At 40.3% G+C, this 17403-nt stretch overlaps 1 protein-coding gene across 3 annotated transcripts; it reads right to left on the bottom strand.

Moving 5' to 3' along the window:
• Positions 1 to 147: 147 nt before the first annotated feature.
• On the bottom strand, positions 148 to 16124 carry LOC101155872 (four and a half LIM domains protein 1). 3 transcript variants are annotated; one of them, XM_004076238.3, is made up of 6 exons: positions 15987 to 16124; positions 2471 to 2650; positions 2203 to 2377; positions 1902 to 2071; positions 1398 to 1584; positions 148 to 605 (listed from the first exon to the last, which is right to left on the bottom strand). In XM_004076238.3, the coding sequence occupies exons 1-6, from the start codon at positions 16107 to 16109 to the stop codon at positions 451 to 453; spliced, it is 990 nt and encodes a 329-aa protein (XP_004076286.2). In that variant the 5' UTR covers positions 16110 to 16124; the 3' UTR covers positions 148 to 450. The 3 variants fall into 3 exon arrangements, with proteins under 3 accessions (XP_004076286.2, XP_023818488.1, XP_023818487.1); XM_023962720.1 differs by lacking the exon at positions 15987 to 16124 and adding an exon at positions 2853 to 2949; XM_023962719.1 differs by lacking the exon at positions 15987 to 16124 and adding an exon at positions 2728 to 2747.
• Positions 16125 to 17403: the final 1279 nt, after the last annotated feature.

The raw sequence follows: 17403 nt of genomic DNA on the forward strand, positions 1-17403 counted from the left end.
AAAGAAATACTCAGAAATGCAATTTTAATCCTAACTTTAAAGAACATGTTAAACACCAAAAACACAGTTTTTATTTGAGTGTGTCTTTAAGTTATGGTAAGTTATGGTAAAAATATTGACTTGTAGTTTTACACACACAAAAAACGGTAAGGTATAATATTTTTTTTATTATTCAAAAATTGGGTATTTTACATAAATAGCTGAATTAAGCAAAATGAGCTGAGAGGTTTGTGTTAAATGTTGTAGTGTGTTACTACAATATTCAGCAGTGTGTAAATGTTATCATGCAGCATCAAAGCAAACAACAGCTTGCACACTCTGGCCTCAATGTTACAATGGCCTTTGTGTAAACGACACAAGCATAAACATGTTTATTAAAATGAAGGCTCTCATGAAAGAATCAAATATATGGGTTTTGAGAGACAAAGAAAACAGCAGTTGGGTTGTCCGTCACTCCTTGTTGCTGCATTCGGTACAGAAGACGTCTCTTCCTTTGATGATGAAGCCTTTTTGAGGCAGGTTGGCTGAGCATGCCTTACATTTGAAGCAGTATTCGTGCCAGGACCTGTCCTCAAACTTCACCACATTCACCCCTTTACCAAAGCCTGCAAGGAGAGAAGAAAAAAGGGATGCAAAATGACCTGATGTGTGGCCTGGGTTGGTCAATTGGCGCCACCTGCTGGTCGGAGAACAACTGATTTTTGAACACTTCGCATTTGTTATGGGTTTATTTTTCCTATGAATTTACCCTAATTCATATGGGAAAACTGTTTCTTGGTTAAAGGGGAAAAAAATAAAACCTTTTGACGTTTTTGAAGTTTTGTCATTCAAGTGGTCACCTCTAAGCACATTAGTTAACCAATTGGTTATAGTCCTAACTGAAAATCCGATCATATGTTCCACTGTGCAGCAGCACAATAATTTGTGTAATTAGTAACTAAGCAAAGGTAAAATTACAGTAAAAATTGTACTAGATCTCAGTTCACTTTCTGTGTGAAAGACGTAATGAGTTTTTTCCCCCTTTTGCAGTAGAATGAACTATTCAAATTGCAGATAGTATCTGCAAAAAATAAAGATACAATGTGTCACTAGTGGAGATGTCATTTGTATAATCTGCTTTTAAGAAGCTCAACTCCAAGGACTATCTTTCAAGCTTCGTACAGTTGCCTGGCAACGAGCTAATTTTGCAAAACTGATGATATCCTGCTGGTCAAATGAGGAGAAAAATGTAAAAATCCACATTTTAGCATTTGCTCAAAACACCATGAACTTCCTGAATTTAGATTACTTAACTTGATTTCTACCATTTAGTCTCGTTGAGTTGAGGTAGCTGTTTTACGCAAACCTTTTTGGAAAAATGCATAAAATACTCGAAGCTTGAAATGGCTTTAAGGTACCTGTGATGGCATTGTTACAGCCACTGCATTTCTTGGCCACGCGGTTCTTGTAGCAGTCGACACAAAAGAGTTGATCCTCATGGTTGGTGAAGCTCGATCCTGCCAGAGGCTCAGAGCAGCCGCTGCACACAAAACAGTCGCTGTGCCACGGCTGGTCCTGGTAGTTCACTCCTCCAGATGTAATCGCCTGGACACACAGGTCAGCTTCAAATGTATTTTCATCACCCCTTTCCAATAGATACAGCTCAATGTGCTATAGAAGTTTAAGGACTGGTAGAAAATACAAAAACAGAAAAACAAAGCAAAAAGATGATATTTCACTAAAATGAAAACTGCGAAAAAGAAGTGGAAGTTTGTAGAAATTAAAATCTGATTCTTCTTTTAACAGCTCTTGTATATTTCAGATAATTTTACAAATATATATATTCTTAGGTGCTTTTGCTTATCTCTTTCAGAACAGTTCAGACGGTTCCTACATATTAGTGGGTGGTTACTCATTCAAACCTTTTTGCAGCTGACGCAGTCTTTTGTAAATTTCTTGTCATAGCAGGGGCTGCAGTAAATGTCTTTGTCCTTGGAGATGAAACTTTGTGATCCAATAGGCCGTCTACAGCTGCAGCAGGTGAAGCACTCTTCATGCCACAAGTTTTCTTTGTACTTTACACTCTCTATGCCTGCAAGAGACAAGACAAGATGTCTTTTAGGTGAAATTATTCTTAGTTCGTGTAAACTGTAGATCCTATTTTCCTAAAGCTTCTGTAAAGCTGTTTGCTGTGTTAGCGTTTCAACGGGTGATCGGTCATACCAGCTGGAATAATGTTGTAGCAACCGTGGCAACGTGGGGCGTCCTCTCTAGAGCAGCACGTCAAACACATGATGGCGTCGTCTTTTGTACCAAAAGGCTCCTTCGCCAGAGGCTTGTAACACTTTGCACAATGAAAACAGTCTTCATGCCAGTAGCGGCCTTTGTGGCTCAGCTCCTGAGAAATGAGGGTAGAAGCTGCCTTAAGTATTATAAAGAGATACTGACAGGTCCCTTAGAACAAACCACCAAATGCACTCCAGAGACAAACCTTTGAATCCACAGAGATCGGACGAAAGCACTGGGCACAGGAGTTGGCACAAAACTTGCAGTGGCAGTCAACGCAGACAATTTTTCCTTCATGACGGACAAACTTCTTTCCCCCAAGATCCTCACGACAGTAGAAGCAGTATGAGCTGTCTGCCATTGTCACATCCAGATAGAACCTCGTCTACACAAAGAGAAGAACAAGTTAGGTCATTCAATAACAGACCAGATGCCAAGATTTCTCTACTGTTAGCTTAGAACCTCCACATAGGGGCACTGTTGGTGTGCATTAAGAGGTTTGATGTGAGCTGGGGTCCTCTCAATCTGCTAAAGCTTTGCTGAGTCACCTTATCTCACTCATTAAAAAGTCAATAAATGTTATGAACCGTGGAAGAGTTGCCCAGCTGGTCAACATTGTAAGCCCTTTACCCACTGATGCTCCATTGTAGATGACAAAAAACATCAAATTTAGTTCTATATTAAAAATCTGTGTTTACTCTTTTGTAGCTACAAGAAAGGCCATAGCTTTAGTAAGAAGCCTAAGACTTTATAGCAAGGGTCCCCAACTCTGGCCCGCCCACTCATTTGACCTGGCCCCCTGAACGATACCAGAGAGAGTGCCTTTTATTTTTTGTTTAAGTTTTTTGCATTCATATTTTTTTAGGCTGGCCAAGTGATCAAGACCTCATGGAAGCATGGAAAACGGTATCTCTGGTATCTCACGTCAATAAAGCTTATTTGATCATAGTAGTAGGTTTAGGGGCTGTCATCTCGACTTGGTTTTTAAAGTTGAAGACATTTCACCTCTTATCCAAAAGGCTTTGTCAATTCTGAAATAGCTGGTAAAAGAGCAGGAGTCAGACCTGAAACTGGATAGTATTGTTACATTGATGTAACATTTTTTACATTGATGACTACATTGACTTCGGCTCGTTATTAGTCCTTTGTTCTCAGCTGGAGTTGGGGAGACAGTGTCTACCCTCCCCAACCTGGTCATCTCTTTCAGCTGTTAATGACTTAGGTGAAACTGGTTTGGTTTGTTTGGGTTTCAACACTGCTGTAGATGCAGTTTCAGGGCTGACTTCTCCCCTTGAGCACATAAAAAACAGCTTTTTTACCAGCTATTTCAGAATTGACCAAGCCTTTTGGAAGGAAAGAATAAGGAAAGAGAAGGAAAAGAACACAAAAACTTTAAAAGACTGCTCTTTTGAGTCTTTAAAGAGATTCTGCTCTTACAACTGAACATGCACATAAGATTGTGCATGGACAACAGCGGCTTTATTTCTGTAAACAACCCACAGAAATGTATTTGGTTATTATTGATTTTCTAAAATCTAATATACTGTTACTATACATTTCCTGACTTTTTATGTAAATAACCCAGAGAGGGTAATGTGTTTTTTACTGATTTCATAAGAGTCTTACTATATATTTACTGATTATCATACTTTTTTTTTTGTGTGAAGAACCCAGAGAGGACTGCTTGATTTCATATTGGGTGTTTAATTTTTGGTTAAGTGTGGCTTTCAGTTTACATTTAGGCAACCCTTTGATCGTCACACTTTTTCTGTTTCAAACTGACCCTGGCCCCCAATCAGAGAACGGAAACATCAAGTGGCCTTCACTGGAAAAAGTTTGGGGACCCCTGCTTCATGGTGACCTAAACATGCAGCAGTTATTGCAGACAGAAATTCCAACCCGCTATTGGTCCATTTTCAGCTTTTAATCAACCTGAAGAGTCACTGGGTTTCATGTAGTAATTGGCTCTGAGTGGGCATAACCCTTTGTTTTCCATTCCCTTTTTTTTATTTGTTTTTATATGGTCTTCATGTAGTGATTTCCTTTTATTGATCCCATTTTTGTTATCTCGTCTTAATGAATACTTTTTTTTTTGTTTTTTTTTAACTTGTCCTGTCCTACAGCTGGGCAGGCAGATGAGAGCTGACGGCTTCTTGTGTTGGACATATTTTACTTTAACAGGAGGGGTTATTAATCTTCAGACAAAACAAAGGTATGTCTGAATAAACCCCTTTTGTAATTGAGGCCAAACTTTATTAATTTCAATCATGTTTGAAAATCTTTGGTGTTGGACCGGACGGAAAAGGAAAGAAGGGAAGAAGAGAGGGATGTTAGAGAGAGGGCGGGTAAGAGGGTGATAATAGGAGGGGGGGGGGGGGGGGGGGGGGGACCATGAAGCAGCATAAAGCAACAAGTTTACTGGTTGTTTATCAATACAGTAAGGTTCAAATGTAGTACAAAAAGGGAGGTGCCTGTCCTCACACACACTCAAATGTTATCAACACACCTGCTGGCTGAAAAAAATGTCCACATGTCGACATGTACACAAAACAGATAGTGTTCACTTATGCCTTTAAACCAACTAGTGTGAAATCTTTCATTCATTCAATCATGCAAACTATAAGTGCAAAGTGAGCACTGTGCTCAGGTGAGTGTTTATGTTCTTCTAAAATGGATGGTGGAATGTGAAAAGGAGGAGGAGCGCCCAGCCACCCCCACACCCAGACCCCCGCCACAGCAGCAGCGGCAGCCGGAATCCCCCCAACGCCACACGGGAACAGGCAGGGAACGACCGCCCCCCGGGCGACCAAGACCGCCACCCAGGCCAGGGCCAGCAGGACCGCCGCGAGGCCCCCAGAGCCAGAGAGCAGGGAGGCACGGAGGGAAAGGGAGCGCCGCCCCAGCCCAACCAGGAGAGCAGCCCCCCCGCCGCGCCGGGAGAGCCCAAAGCAGGGCCCCACCCGAGAAGGGCGCCCACAGCCCCAGACGAGCAGCCCATCACCCCCCAGGAGTTCCGGGCATCCCCCCGCCCCAACCCCAGGTACGAGCCAGGACCCCCCAAGGGAGACCCGCTCCGCACTCCAGGCCACCACCCACTCGGCCCACGGTTGGTCCAGGGAGGAGCAAAGCAGGGGCCAGCCGCCCCCACCCAGGAGGGGAGCGCCCCGGGGAGAAAGGGGGCCCACCAGTGGTGTTGTAAACTTGGCCTGACCAGGCTCGGCCACAGTTGGAGATTTGGCGGGGCCCAGCACCCAGGGGCAAGGACCAGAACCCACCCCCCAGGGACACGGACATCCCCGGCTCAGGTGTAATGTGAACCCCCCCCCCCCTTGTGCGGAGAGAGCACCGCCGCGCCCAGGAAACCGGCCCCCAGGGGACACGGCCGCCGTTGCCAAGGGCCCCGTCTTAATGAATACTTATCAGTTTGTAAGTGGGGAATATTCTGGAAGTTACATCTTCCCTTTAGATTGTTTAGTAACCTTTTTTAAATGCTTCTCAAGATAAATTAACTTCATCAAACAGAGAAAAATTATCTCTGTTTTTAAAAACCACACCAGTTAAACTGCCTAAAGATATTTCCCAAATCACAGTGTGTTTTAAACACTAACTCTGATCTCAGAGCTGTGATTACAGAGTCTTAGATCCAGAAATAACACAGATTCTGGTTTTCAGTTGTGGTTCTACAAACAACGGTATGGCAGCAAACATTGGCTCCATTGCTATCACTGTTCTATTCTGCTTTGGCTTCATGCTGGCTGGCTACAAGGAATGCATTTGGGCTGCTGCAGGAGAGCTTTTGGACACACCAGGGAGGAATTCTCGGTTACAATAACCGCAGTAAGACATTTAACAATGACACCCACTAGATCCAAAATGAACCACTTCTTGCAAAACCACAAGCTTTTGTGTTATTTGGACCAAGCAGTATGTCTGCACATGTAAATTTTCTTTTGGACATCAAATCAAATTTAAACTGTGGACAAACTAGGAATAAAATAGATTTAGGGCTTTGCTTTTAGACTCAAGTACAAGCAGTGAAAGTTGACAATCAATACCATTTGCAAAGTGGCTAAAAGTGGCAACATCTGGCTATTTTAGGATATCTAACCTGAATCATATACCGGTATTCCTTTTTTTTATTAGCCTTACATTTTATGTTAGTTCAAAAACGGGACTACACTTGAATTTGATCCTTTTTGCGCATTTTTGTTTTGTTGCTTAATAAACAAAACAGGGGTTCTGGGAGAGTTGGGGGGTGGGTGAGAGACATGACTGTTGTCCAAGTTATCCAAGCCATATTTTTTGTTACACCCAGAACTCTTTAAGTTTGTTTTTCAGCAGACTCCTGACCATCTTAAAACACTTTCATTCAATTATAGTTTTTTTTCACAACGTTAACCTTTTATGCAGTGCTGCCGGCTGTCACTTCAGTAACAAATAAACTGCATCCACTGCAGCCTGACTTGAATAACCTTAGAAAATCTACAAAAAAAATGTTGACATCTCACAACCAAAAAGCCTTTCATAAGCATTTAAGTAGATCCAACATGTGTTTTTTCCCTATACATAGCAAAGAACACTGAGAAAAATTGATGTGTTAAGAGATTATCAAATAATGGTCATTTCAAGTAATTATAGAAGATACCAAGCTCAAAAATCCGGATGGGTGTTTTTTAGGAGGAATGGGTCTTAATTCCAGCAGGACATAAGAACCTGTGAGGCCAAATATATCATTTTGATTTAATGTAAAATGTAGAAGTATAGGTAAAGTTCTGATTTAATAAAAGGCTTTAAAAACATTTAGTGACGCATATAAATAAAAATTTAATGTTGTAGATCACATCAGGGCTTAGAAGAAAAAGTTTTCCCAAGAGTCAAAGATGAATGGGGGAAAAAACTTTGCATTTATCTTATCTGCATCTAAAACAAACAGTCTTTTGTCATTGTTTCCTCAAGAGACAATAGAACTGAAAACTGGAAAATGACATCACAGATGAACAGACAGGACTCCCTATAACGTTTTTGTTAATTCACTTCTCATTAACTGGGAACAAAAACTGGTTTAGTCTCTAACTTGGTGAGGTAACTTATCCATGTTCCCTAAAGGACGATGAACTCTGCCTTTTTCACAGATATTTATGCAACGTCTCCAACTTTCCTTTTTATTTTTGTTTATATTTACCTTGCTTGTTTTCTCACACTCATTTATGAGCAAAGTATCATTTGTAAAATCATTGGTTTTCAATAGGTTCTCACGTTTTAGCATAAGTCCAAGACATTAGGCAAAGTCTAAACGAAAGGCATTGCTTTTAAAAAGAAACCTTATCTGATGGCAGCAGAAATGAAGCAAACAAGGCCACACACAAGTTGAAGCAAAACAGGAGGTCTCTCTGTTCGAAGGCAATGTCAGTGCATGTCTTCTCTTCATTTGACGTCAATAAATCATTGTCAGCATTCACATCTGCATTAGTTCCCTCCAGGAGGGACGCAAACACACAAATCAATGCTCAATCCCCATGGCAACAAGGGAATTAAAAAATAGGAGGAAACTGGTGGCTTGTTTAAAAAAAACAGATTGAGAGAAATATATTGTCTCTTTATCACACACAATAAAAGTTGTGTTTTTAAGGGCAACACTTTTAATCAATGGGTTTTATTTGGTTTTTAACTGTAGTACTGAAGGATATTGCAAATAAAAGCATTTTTGGTCATTCTAGGGTTTTACCCGTTACCTATTCTGTAAAAATGCTTTAATCCTTAGAAGATTTAGTTACTTTCGTACGTTGACTGTTTTGGTTTTAGAACTCTTTTGAATTCCAGGGAGATTTCCTTTTTCAATCTCTGGTTTCTCTACCAGATAGTTTTTCTAATCAAACTAAGTACATAGTGTGATTTCTTTGCTTTTAGTGTGAAGAGGTGATGAAGTCTCGTGCGATGGCAAATCACTCGCACATGTAAAACACCAGAGGGGCGAGATGAGGCACAGGCAACACAAGAATGAGAAAACATGACCAGACAAACTAGAATACTGGTTTAGATTGTGTGTGTGTGTGTGTGTGTCTGCTGGCATGAGCTTATTGCTGAAGAATGTAGAGGAAAACTGAGAAACAGGAAGTCTCAGTCAGAACTGTGAAGCTGGCACCGTCTGGCCACTCACAAGATGGAATGCTGTTGTTTTGGGTTAAGTTGAACAGTTCTGCATACCCATGTCCTCCATACACAATTGTGTTTCTCTTAATGTTCTAATAAAGGTATAGAAAACAATACAAATGTCCCCATTTTCCTTCTAAAAGCTGACTGATAAGAGATGACTTGTTAATATATCTGCATGTTCTACAAAAATGAGGGGAAAAAATAGTTTTCTGGTTTTAAATTGTGTAATGTACAGAAATACATAAATTCCCAAGGCTCAAGAACGGTACGGTTGGGAGGTGGGCACGAAATGTGACAAAATACAGAATCATTTCAATCGTGTCAAAATGGGATCCCGTGATCTACAACTCATTGAGCCTATAGATGAGCAAAACAAAAACTCTGAGATCAGTTAGTGTTGCAGAATACCAGAAGCGGCTGTGCTAAAGTGACCAGTCTGGGTCTTGGTTAGTTTGGAGTCAACAGTTTTATTTTTCAAAGTCCAACGTGTTCTCAATAACAAATCCCTCCTCTACAGAGCAAACACCTCTGCTTATATAGCCTTGCCCCGATTGGTTCAAACCATTACCGAAGGGATGCGGGGTTAATAGCTTAACACCCCTTTCAAAATGGTTTCAGCTAAACATTCAAAATGGCTGCCAAGCAGCTTAACAATCATTTGTCCAAGGTGAGCAGAAAAACAGGTACAATCAGGTGGACACATGTCGACACACACAAGTAACAAAGTGGCATTTGTTACAGTTAGATTAAAAAAACATGTCAACAAAGGGGTCTATAGTGTCTGGAGCTGAACTTTAGTATCTGCTGGACTCAGCGCACTTGCATGTGAGTGATGTAGGTTTGACTTGTCTCGTGGCTGACAAAGGGAGTAAAGACCTTCATTTACCGCACAAGCCTACACAGTAACTATGTCTGGGAACAGATGGGGAAGAGCAGGCAGGGATGGAAAACATTTGACCCTGGCAGCATTCAGGAGAGATGGTGAGTTATAAGTAGGCCCTCAGAGAAAGTTGGCATCTAATGTATTTAAATGCTACTGTATTATATATAATTATGAGTGTGTCATAGTCCCACAGACTTGGTTTGCTGAGACAGAATGTACTCCTCTACAGAATGCATTCATTTTCCCAAATTGCAAGCAGATCTTTGTTTTGTTTTTTTCTTCCATGGTACTGGACTTATTTCTTTGTGAAGGTTTGAACTTTGAGAGTTAAAACTAAGAGAAAGTGTGTAAATGTTCTTGTCTCTCTAAGTGTGTTGTTAGCGTAGACTGTAAAAGCAATGGACAGCTTAGCCCCTCCCGTCTTGTGTTCCCAAATAGGAAGTACCCTCTGGTCTCAAGAAGCCAAAGCCCCGTAGACTTCTATTGAGAAATAGACAGTTATTACTCAGTCATTTATTTGTCAGAATAACTATTCTTGTTCTGATACCTTTTTCTTAATATCTTCTTTCTAATCCTAATTTTTTTAAAAGATATTTTTCTTTATCCCACGTTATTCAAGTTACTAACTGATTAATTAGATGCCTCAGTAAAAGCATGTGGGTCTAACGTTGAATGTCTGAGGCATTTGATGGACAGATTTTGGGCAGCCAATGGCTGCAGACTGTGAAGGCCCTTTTCTTGTTATTTTGCAATTCTTAAGCGTCGTTGATTCTATTAAATCATAATTATGCGAATAATCAACTCACGTCATACAAAGTCATACAAAAACACGGAGGTGAAAAACACTTTGATTTACAGCAGATACATTTACATTCCTGTCTGAGTAAAACTCATTACAATGCATGGAAGACACAGAGGATCTTTAGAGATTGGATTTATTCATTTTATAAGTTCTACAAAAGCATCAGAAATCACGTCTCCATGTCTGGTTCATGAGATCATTCAGTCTCCCGCTGCAAACACATCTTTCTGCAGGTACTTCCGTGTCTGTAACCCACATTAGTTCAAGAGGGGAAAAATAAATACAAGAATTAAACTACAGGATCTTTTTATAATTGTTTTAATGAAAATGAGAAAAATATGAGATTTCGGTGCAGCCGGCCAGCGGCCTGGGTACTAGCGTAGCAAGCAAACGTGCTCCGCCGCTGGGCATAGCGAGCTGCAACACTGGGATTCAGTGGAGCGACCACAGGCTGGCAACCTGTCCAGGCTGTACCCCTCCTTCGCCCAACTCTAGCCGGGATGAGCTCCAGCAACTCTGAGGCGCCAGCGGGTTAAGACAATGGATGCAGAGTTATTGGTCACGTGACTCATTTAAGTTGAAGAAAAAAAAACGTTTTTCCAATGCAGTTTTGCGAAATATGTCCATTTCAATATGCCTCAAAAATCCCCTTCTCCAAGCAATATTTTTTTTTGCGCTAAATGCTGTTTTTTTCTAAATCCACGTTTCCATTAGGCAAATTTATTATGACAAATCCAATTTGCGCAATTTCATAGTCAATACAAATGCAGCGTTCGAGAGGGCAAGGTGTGCAAAGAGGTGGGGATTACAATAAGATCACTCCTGTTTGGCGACAGTAGTTGCCATAGATACGATGACTCAAAGCGACTCGGACCAATCACTGTCCACTGGTTTAGGCGTGGCAGCGCCCGTCTCAGGAAGCAATGGTGAGGGATTTGGCCTCATTTCGCGAAAGCCGGAGGCAAGACATTTTCTTTGAGTGACAGCACACCTCGGCTCGTCCATGTTTTTACAGTCTATGGTTGTTAGAAGTTTTACAGCCTTAGAACATCTATTATTTTTTTATACGTCATTTTTAGAACGTAACTCCCACGACAAACGAGAGGACACCAACTTTCACACCTTCCTTTGGTTTGGTTTGGTTTGGTTTGGTTTGGTTGTGATACACGGTGCTTTCAGAAGTAAACCAAAGACCAAGCAGGCAATGATTAAATGATTATGCACTTAAGAGCAATACCGTCTGGCCAAGACGGGGGAAAAAGCAGGAAAGAATAAAAACCTGCCAATCCCACTCATCCTCTCACTATAGTGAATAAGTAACCAATACTTCCACTCTGTTAGGCATTCTACTAGATATTTCACAACTTTTTCAGAAGGTCTACTTCTTCCGTTTTGTGCTGTGAGCTGTTTATTTCCAAACTCCTTTTGCTCCACTTCTGCTTTGTTTGACCCTAAAGTGAACCGAGACCTTTACTATAAAGTGGACAGGAGAGTTTGGTCCACTAATTCTCCTAACCAGCTTGTGCGGTGAGAATAGACCTTGAGTTACCTCATTTCTGAATCACACCATCAACTCCACAGTGTGACAGGAAAAGCCTCCCACCGTCAGTAGCGGTTTTAGGCACGGGCCATACGGGCGATCGCCCGGGGCGGAAAAATGACGGAGGGGCGGCGCCAGCGGCTCAGCTCTTGTAAAATACTTTATGCACCACTATTGGTTTACTTATATCACAGAGTTTGTAACAGCCTGAAACGTGGTGGCGCCCCCGCCCCGCAGCTGCGCTCCCTCCTGTCTTTGAGAAGTAGACGCAAATGTGTGTGAGAAGGAGAAGGGAGGGGGCGCGGGGTGAAGGGTGCAGGCTGAGAGGTGAGCACGGAGCGCAAAACGCATGCGCAAACCTTGCTGGATCTTCTTCCAGGGGGGCAACGGTCGCGGGCCGCGGCTCAGTGCTTGATGAAAAAATAAAAATAAAAATTGCGCCGCCATGTAGCGAATTGGGGGGGGGGGGGCTGCGGGTATAAAAAAGGTATAAAAAAATCATGCTTTTTTTGGTTATTTTGGTGTGAAATGCCCAAATAAAAAATGGAAAAACAAAAAAAATTCTTCACTTAGATGACAGTTGGTTTAGTCGACAGACTTGATACCTATGTCAGGACATTAATGCTAAATGAAAAAACATCTGAAATATGGAGAAAAAAGGTCAAAGCTGGTGCCCAATTTAGAAAGAAAAGAGAAGAAGAGGAGAAAAGAGACAAAGAAAAGGGTATTATCGCATAGCTAGATGCACGTTTTCTAAATTCGAATGCTACCTGCCCTACAACAACAACAACGTTGCAGAGGAAAAATCTCTTGTTTGGTCTATCATGACCAAAACTGAAGTAGGCCCAAATATTGCAAATAACGTCATTTTTAAGATATTTATTCTTAAATGTTTGCTCTGCCTTAACTTGTAACATTAGTTATGATTTGTGTGTCTGTCTGCTCTGCTGTAACACAAAGTTTTTGTTGTGTTTTATTGTTGTATATTAGTTCATAATGTTAAATGAGCTGTGATGGTAGCATGCTGCTGCTGCTGCTGCTGCTGCTGCTGCTGCTGCTGCTGCTGCTGCTGCTGCTGCTGCTGCTGCTGCTGCTGCTGCTGCTGCTGCTGCTGCTGCTGCTGCTGCTGCTGCTGCTGCTGCTGCTGCTGCTGCTGCTGTTAGCTTTTCTAAACTCCAGTTGATCAAGTCATACCTGAGATCACCAATGTCTCAGGAGCAACTCACTAACCTGCTGTTGTTAGTATCAATCATTCAGGGGGGGAGCAGATTTCATATGATGACGTTATTGACAAGCTTGCATCAGGTTTAGTTAGTGTTTTCTGTTCTTAGTGCTGCAGTTACATTTATTCTAGTGTGTTATTAGTGTGATTTGTAGTTTATAATATTTATTTTAGATTATTTATTTGTGTTTGATTAAATATTTCCCACTGTATTTTCAGTTACAATAAATGGACAAAGTGACCTTATTTGGGGGGGGGGGGCGCCAGAGGAGGGTCTCGCCCGGGGAGTAATTCAGGGTAGAACCGCCACTGCCCACCGTTAATCCAGTTTCTCTTTTTTGACAGTTAAGAGTCAGAATCCTTTAATAATGTACTCTGAGAAATCTGTTTTTCCTGGCAATCTACTTCAGAAACCGGGTTTCTAATCTTCTGGGATTATTAGAGAAACTAGTTTTCCTGTTTACACGACTAACATGAAACCAGACAGCTAAATGTAACTTGTTACTTCAGTACATGTAAATCCACCTCAGAAAGCAGAGTTGCTTTTAATTCAGAATTCAAAGCCTAAAATGTGTAACTACATGCTAAAACATGTCTGATCTAAATTTATGTTTTAACTTTTCCTAAAAGAATAGAGCCACATGACTTCTGTTTTCTTGGAAACAATGAAAAATGTTAATATGTGCCAATGTGAGCACTGAGCTGCCAAAACAGAAAGAACGCTCAGTTTTTGGCAGTGCAATTGGATCTTCTATTCCAAACCTTTAGGGCAGAGCTTTCAGATTTAGATCAGCATCTTTTCCAACCAGCCCCACCCTGAGAGCGCCAACAGCCAGCCGTGTTTTCCAAAGAAACAAACATGCAAGGGTTTCAAACGCGGTCGAGAGTTCAGCTAAATCTTTGTGCAGATTCAAAAAATGTTTGCTTTGGCTTTAGAGGACGTTCCACACAGCGAGGCAAAGCTGAGACAGCAGATTCGAATCAAAGTCAAAGAACCTGAGCTGCTCTGCTGCAACAGGGCAGATGTGATTGCTTTAGAAGGATGGATTCTGTACTGGACACGTTTTAGTTTTATCTTGTGTTTCATTCATCTGTTCATGCACTTATTCAGCTGTTTTTCCAGCAAAAAGCTGACAAAGGAATTTCAGGAAGGATGTTTTCCAATTTTCAAACTGCAATCAGGGGTTTTGCTGAAAGAACTAATGAGGGTTTGCAAGCTGTTAAAATAGATTCTTTTTTATTCATTTCTTTTTCTTAAGTGGGGTTTTTGTTAAGTCCTAATGACTCCTTAATACCCGCTGCAGGCTTTTCTCTTTAAAGACCCACTCTGATCATCTTTTGATCTATTTTAAATGTCTTCATAGTAGTCTTTTAATTATTTTTATAAAATATTTAGCGAAAGCAAAAAAAACAAGACAGTTTCTGCAGTAGTTCATTAGAAATTTGCTTCTGAGTTGTTGGTGGGACTGTTGAAATGAAGCAACCCCGGCCCCCCTTCCCCTTTCCGTAGCTGAGAGCTCGTAGCAGGGAGCTTTTGGCCCGCCCTGCGTATTGTCTACGTCACAAATAAACTTTTTTTCAAACACTATTTTCCATCTGCTCCTGATTCACAACGATTTGAGGAAAGAAATACTCAGAAGTGCTATTTTAAGCTTAATTTTCTTTATCAATCTCCTCCATCCTCAGAAAATTGAAGAACATGGTAAAAACATGATTCAAAGAGGTTCATTGTGTCTATAAAATTAAATACGCAATGGTAAAAACAACCAAAACTCAATTTTCATCAGAGTGGGGGAAGATTTTTTATTTCTTAGACAAGCCTAAATCTAAAAAAAAAGTTTGATATTGAAGAAAATGCTTTATTAAATATGCATTATTTCTAATAACTATCACTTATGGATAGTGGATTGGATCAGTCTAAACTAATTGAATTCCCCAAAACATTTTGCAAAACAAACTTTTATAGTCGACATTTTTAGACTTTTCTTATTCCCATATGGCAACTCTGTTAGTTCTTCCATCAATATTAAACCTAGAAATCTTAAAACCTGTTTCCGATCAACAGTTTTCTATTTCCAGAGTTTTTTCATCACTTTCACAATCTCAAAAAAATCTGAGCTACTTTTATTTAAACCCTTTAAATGAGTCTGACAGCTACCGTTTTTTTTTTCTTCCATCTGTTTATCAAGAAATGATGTATTTCAACACATCCCAAGAGGTATAAATACTGTAGCTGCAGGATAAAAGCCAAAGCTTTCCCCCATAAACTTTTCACGTTGCCAGAAAAGTTGCGCCTTAAGTCCGCTAAAACCTCCATCAGAAGCTGCCAGAGTGTCTGCCAGTGTCTGCGCTCTGTTCTGGTCAAATAACAGGCAGTTTCTTTCAGCCAAGCTGCTTAAAAGTTTGAGACTTTCTATATTTTATTGCACTGAGATCATGGTGATTGCTTTAACAAATCCACTTCAACTTATAGCTGCAGGCAGCATCACTGAAGTGCCAGACTTTGCGGCTGAGTATAATAGTTACCTTGAAGTTTTCCCTTAAATGTTTTATCATGTAAGAATTACTGTGGTAAGTCAGATCTTTTTTAATGAGTTTTGGAGAAGACGTGTAGTTTTTAGGAAATGGAAAAAACACACACAAATAAAGCAGGAAATAAAACATAGGAAGATAAAGAGAAATAATAGAACAGGGATTTCAAACAACCCCCCGTAAAGCATTTCTTTACCTTGTTAGTTAAATCAGAACATGGGGAAAAAAAACAAGAAACTCTCTAACTGGAACCAGATTTGAGCAGCAGCTCAAGCTTTCACAAGTCAGTATGTATGCCGCCCACACACCAGAAAGCCTCATGCTTTAGTGTCCTTTCCAGATTTAAAAATGAAGTACATGAACTCAAAACCTGCAAAACGAGACTAAAATTAGGCAACTGCATTTTTTTTACTGCTGCATTTAGTTGTACCACCTAAAAAAAGTCATTTTCTTCTAAAACTTTTCTTCTAAATCTTTCTCAAAATGTAAAGGATAATAATTTTTTTTTACTTTGTTAACTTTTTTAAAAACAAGTTGCCAGGTCTGAATAATAAAGCTTTCACGGATAATTTTCAAGAAATCTGCTTACCGCAGTCAGAGTGATGTCTGCACAGCTGAACCTGTGGCGCTGTGGAGCCAGAAGCTTCACCCACACAACTTTAAAGTACAACCATCTGAAGAGCTCAACCAAGCCAGACAGACGGGCCCTCATTCTGGGACAGTCAGGTTTTCCTTCAAAATAAGAGACGTCCTCCAGAGTGTAGAGAGATTTCAAATTAAAGCAAAGAGGCTTAAACGTATCAGTCTTACACTGCCTTTATGCTGGTATAAATTGAGTCTGCGTTTCCAGTTCTTTATGCCCTTTTTCATTTATTTTTTTAATCTAATCCAACACAGCAATGTATCCCGAAACTACAGAAATTTAGTTTGAGAAATATATATGAAAAATGTAATGGTAAACCCTCCATTCCCCCCACTAAAATTTAAAAAGACATTAGTGGCATAAGTATAAAGATTTACTTAATCCTATCACAAAAAGTTGAAATTAATTAAAAATGAATTGTGTAGAACTTCAGGGTGCACTAGCTCCCTCTACTGGTAGAACACTTTATGGCAAGAAATAAAGATTTTTTTTTTAGTCCCACCAAAAAGCATCACGTGTATTTTGTTATAAATATTTTTTATAACTTTATTTATTTTTAAGTAGACAATTCTTTGCCACTGCTGATCTTGCATGCCCTACAATTTTCTGACTTTTCTCGTCTGACAGGCTGTAGCGTTTGAGTGTGTCATTTGGGAAGTTTTGTTATTTTTCCATACTTGCACATCTGGTTGTGCAGCATAACTACTCTAAACTATGCTCATCTGATCCAAACACTTTAAAGTTTACTCTTCTCAAAATAGCCATCCTCTATTTGCTCTGCTTTAAATAGAAGTTTCCAGGTTTGTGTGTGTCTGTTTCTAAAAATGAAAATAGTTTCCTGCATGAAACTGCATAGCTAAATGGGATCGTACTGTTTGGTATGTTGAGTTTGAGTTTTTCTGTGTCAACTGATGTAAAACTAAACTGAATATTATGTTTGGGCTACTTCATGTAGGATTTCTCACACTTTTCCCAGCTCTGACAGACCTCAAGTAATGTTAGATTATTTCATGCATTAGGAACATAGAACCACAGACATGAGTGGTTGGTAACCTCCTACCGTCCCTTATTGGTATGTGGAAAATGACGTAGCCAGGGCTTGTGAACAGGAGTTTACTTCACCCACGTCAACAATGCTTGTAGCTCTTTTTGGGTTCACACATCTCTGAAACTGAAAGCAGAATATGCACAGATTGACCTCAGGCTAAAAGTTAGACTGATTGCTTAGAGAAGTCTGTCGTCCTGTTGGCTGGTGAGTTCTGACTGAATTAAATCACCCAGCAAGAAAGTTTGGAAAGCAAGTTACTGAAAATGGAAAGATTTGAGCAGGAGAACAGGAATTCTGTGACGAAGGAGTCAAAGA

Source organism: Oryzias latipes, chromosome 14, assembly GCF_002234675.1.
Source record: "Oryzias latipes chromosome 14, ASM223467v1".
In the NCBI taxonomy this organism is placed as follows: Eukaryota; Metazoa; Chordata; class Actinopteri; order Beloniformes; family Adrianichthyidae; genus Oryzias; species Oryzias latipes.

What these genes read in the sequence shown, in the direction of transcription:
- LOC101155872 (XM_004076238.3), bottom strand. Translation starts at nt 16,109, where the DNA reads ATGAGGGCCCGTCTGTCTGGCTTGGTTGAGCTCTTCAGATGGTTGTAC. An exon ending in CGATCTCTGTGGATTCAAAG is followed by an intron (nt 2,378 to 2,470) that starts GTTTGTCTCTGG and finishes CTCATTTCTCAG; the next exon opens with GAGCTGAGCCACAAAGGCCG. An exon ending in CTGTAACAATGCCATCACAG is followed by an intron (nt 606 to 1,397) that starts GTACCTTAAAGC and finishes CTCTCCTTGCAG; the next exon opens with GCTTTGGTAAAGGGGTGAAT.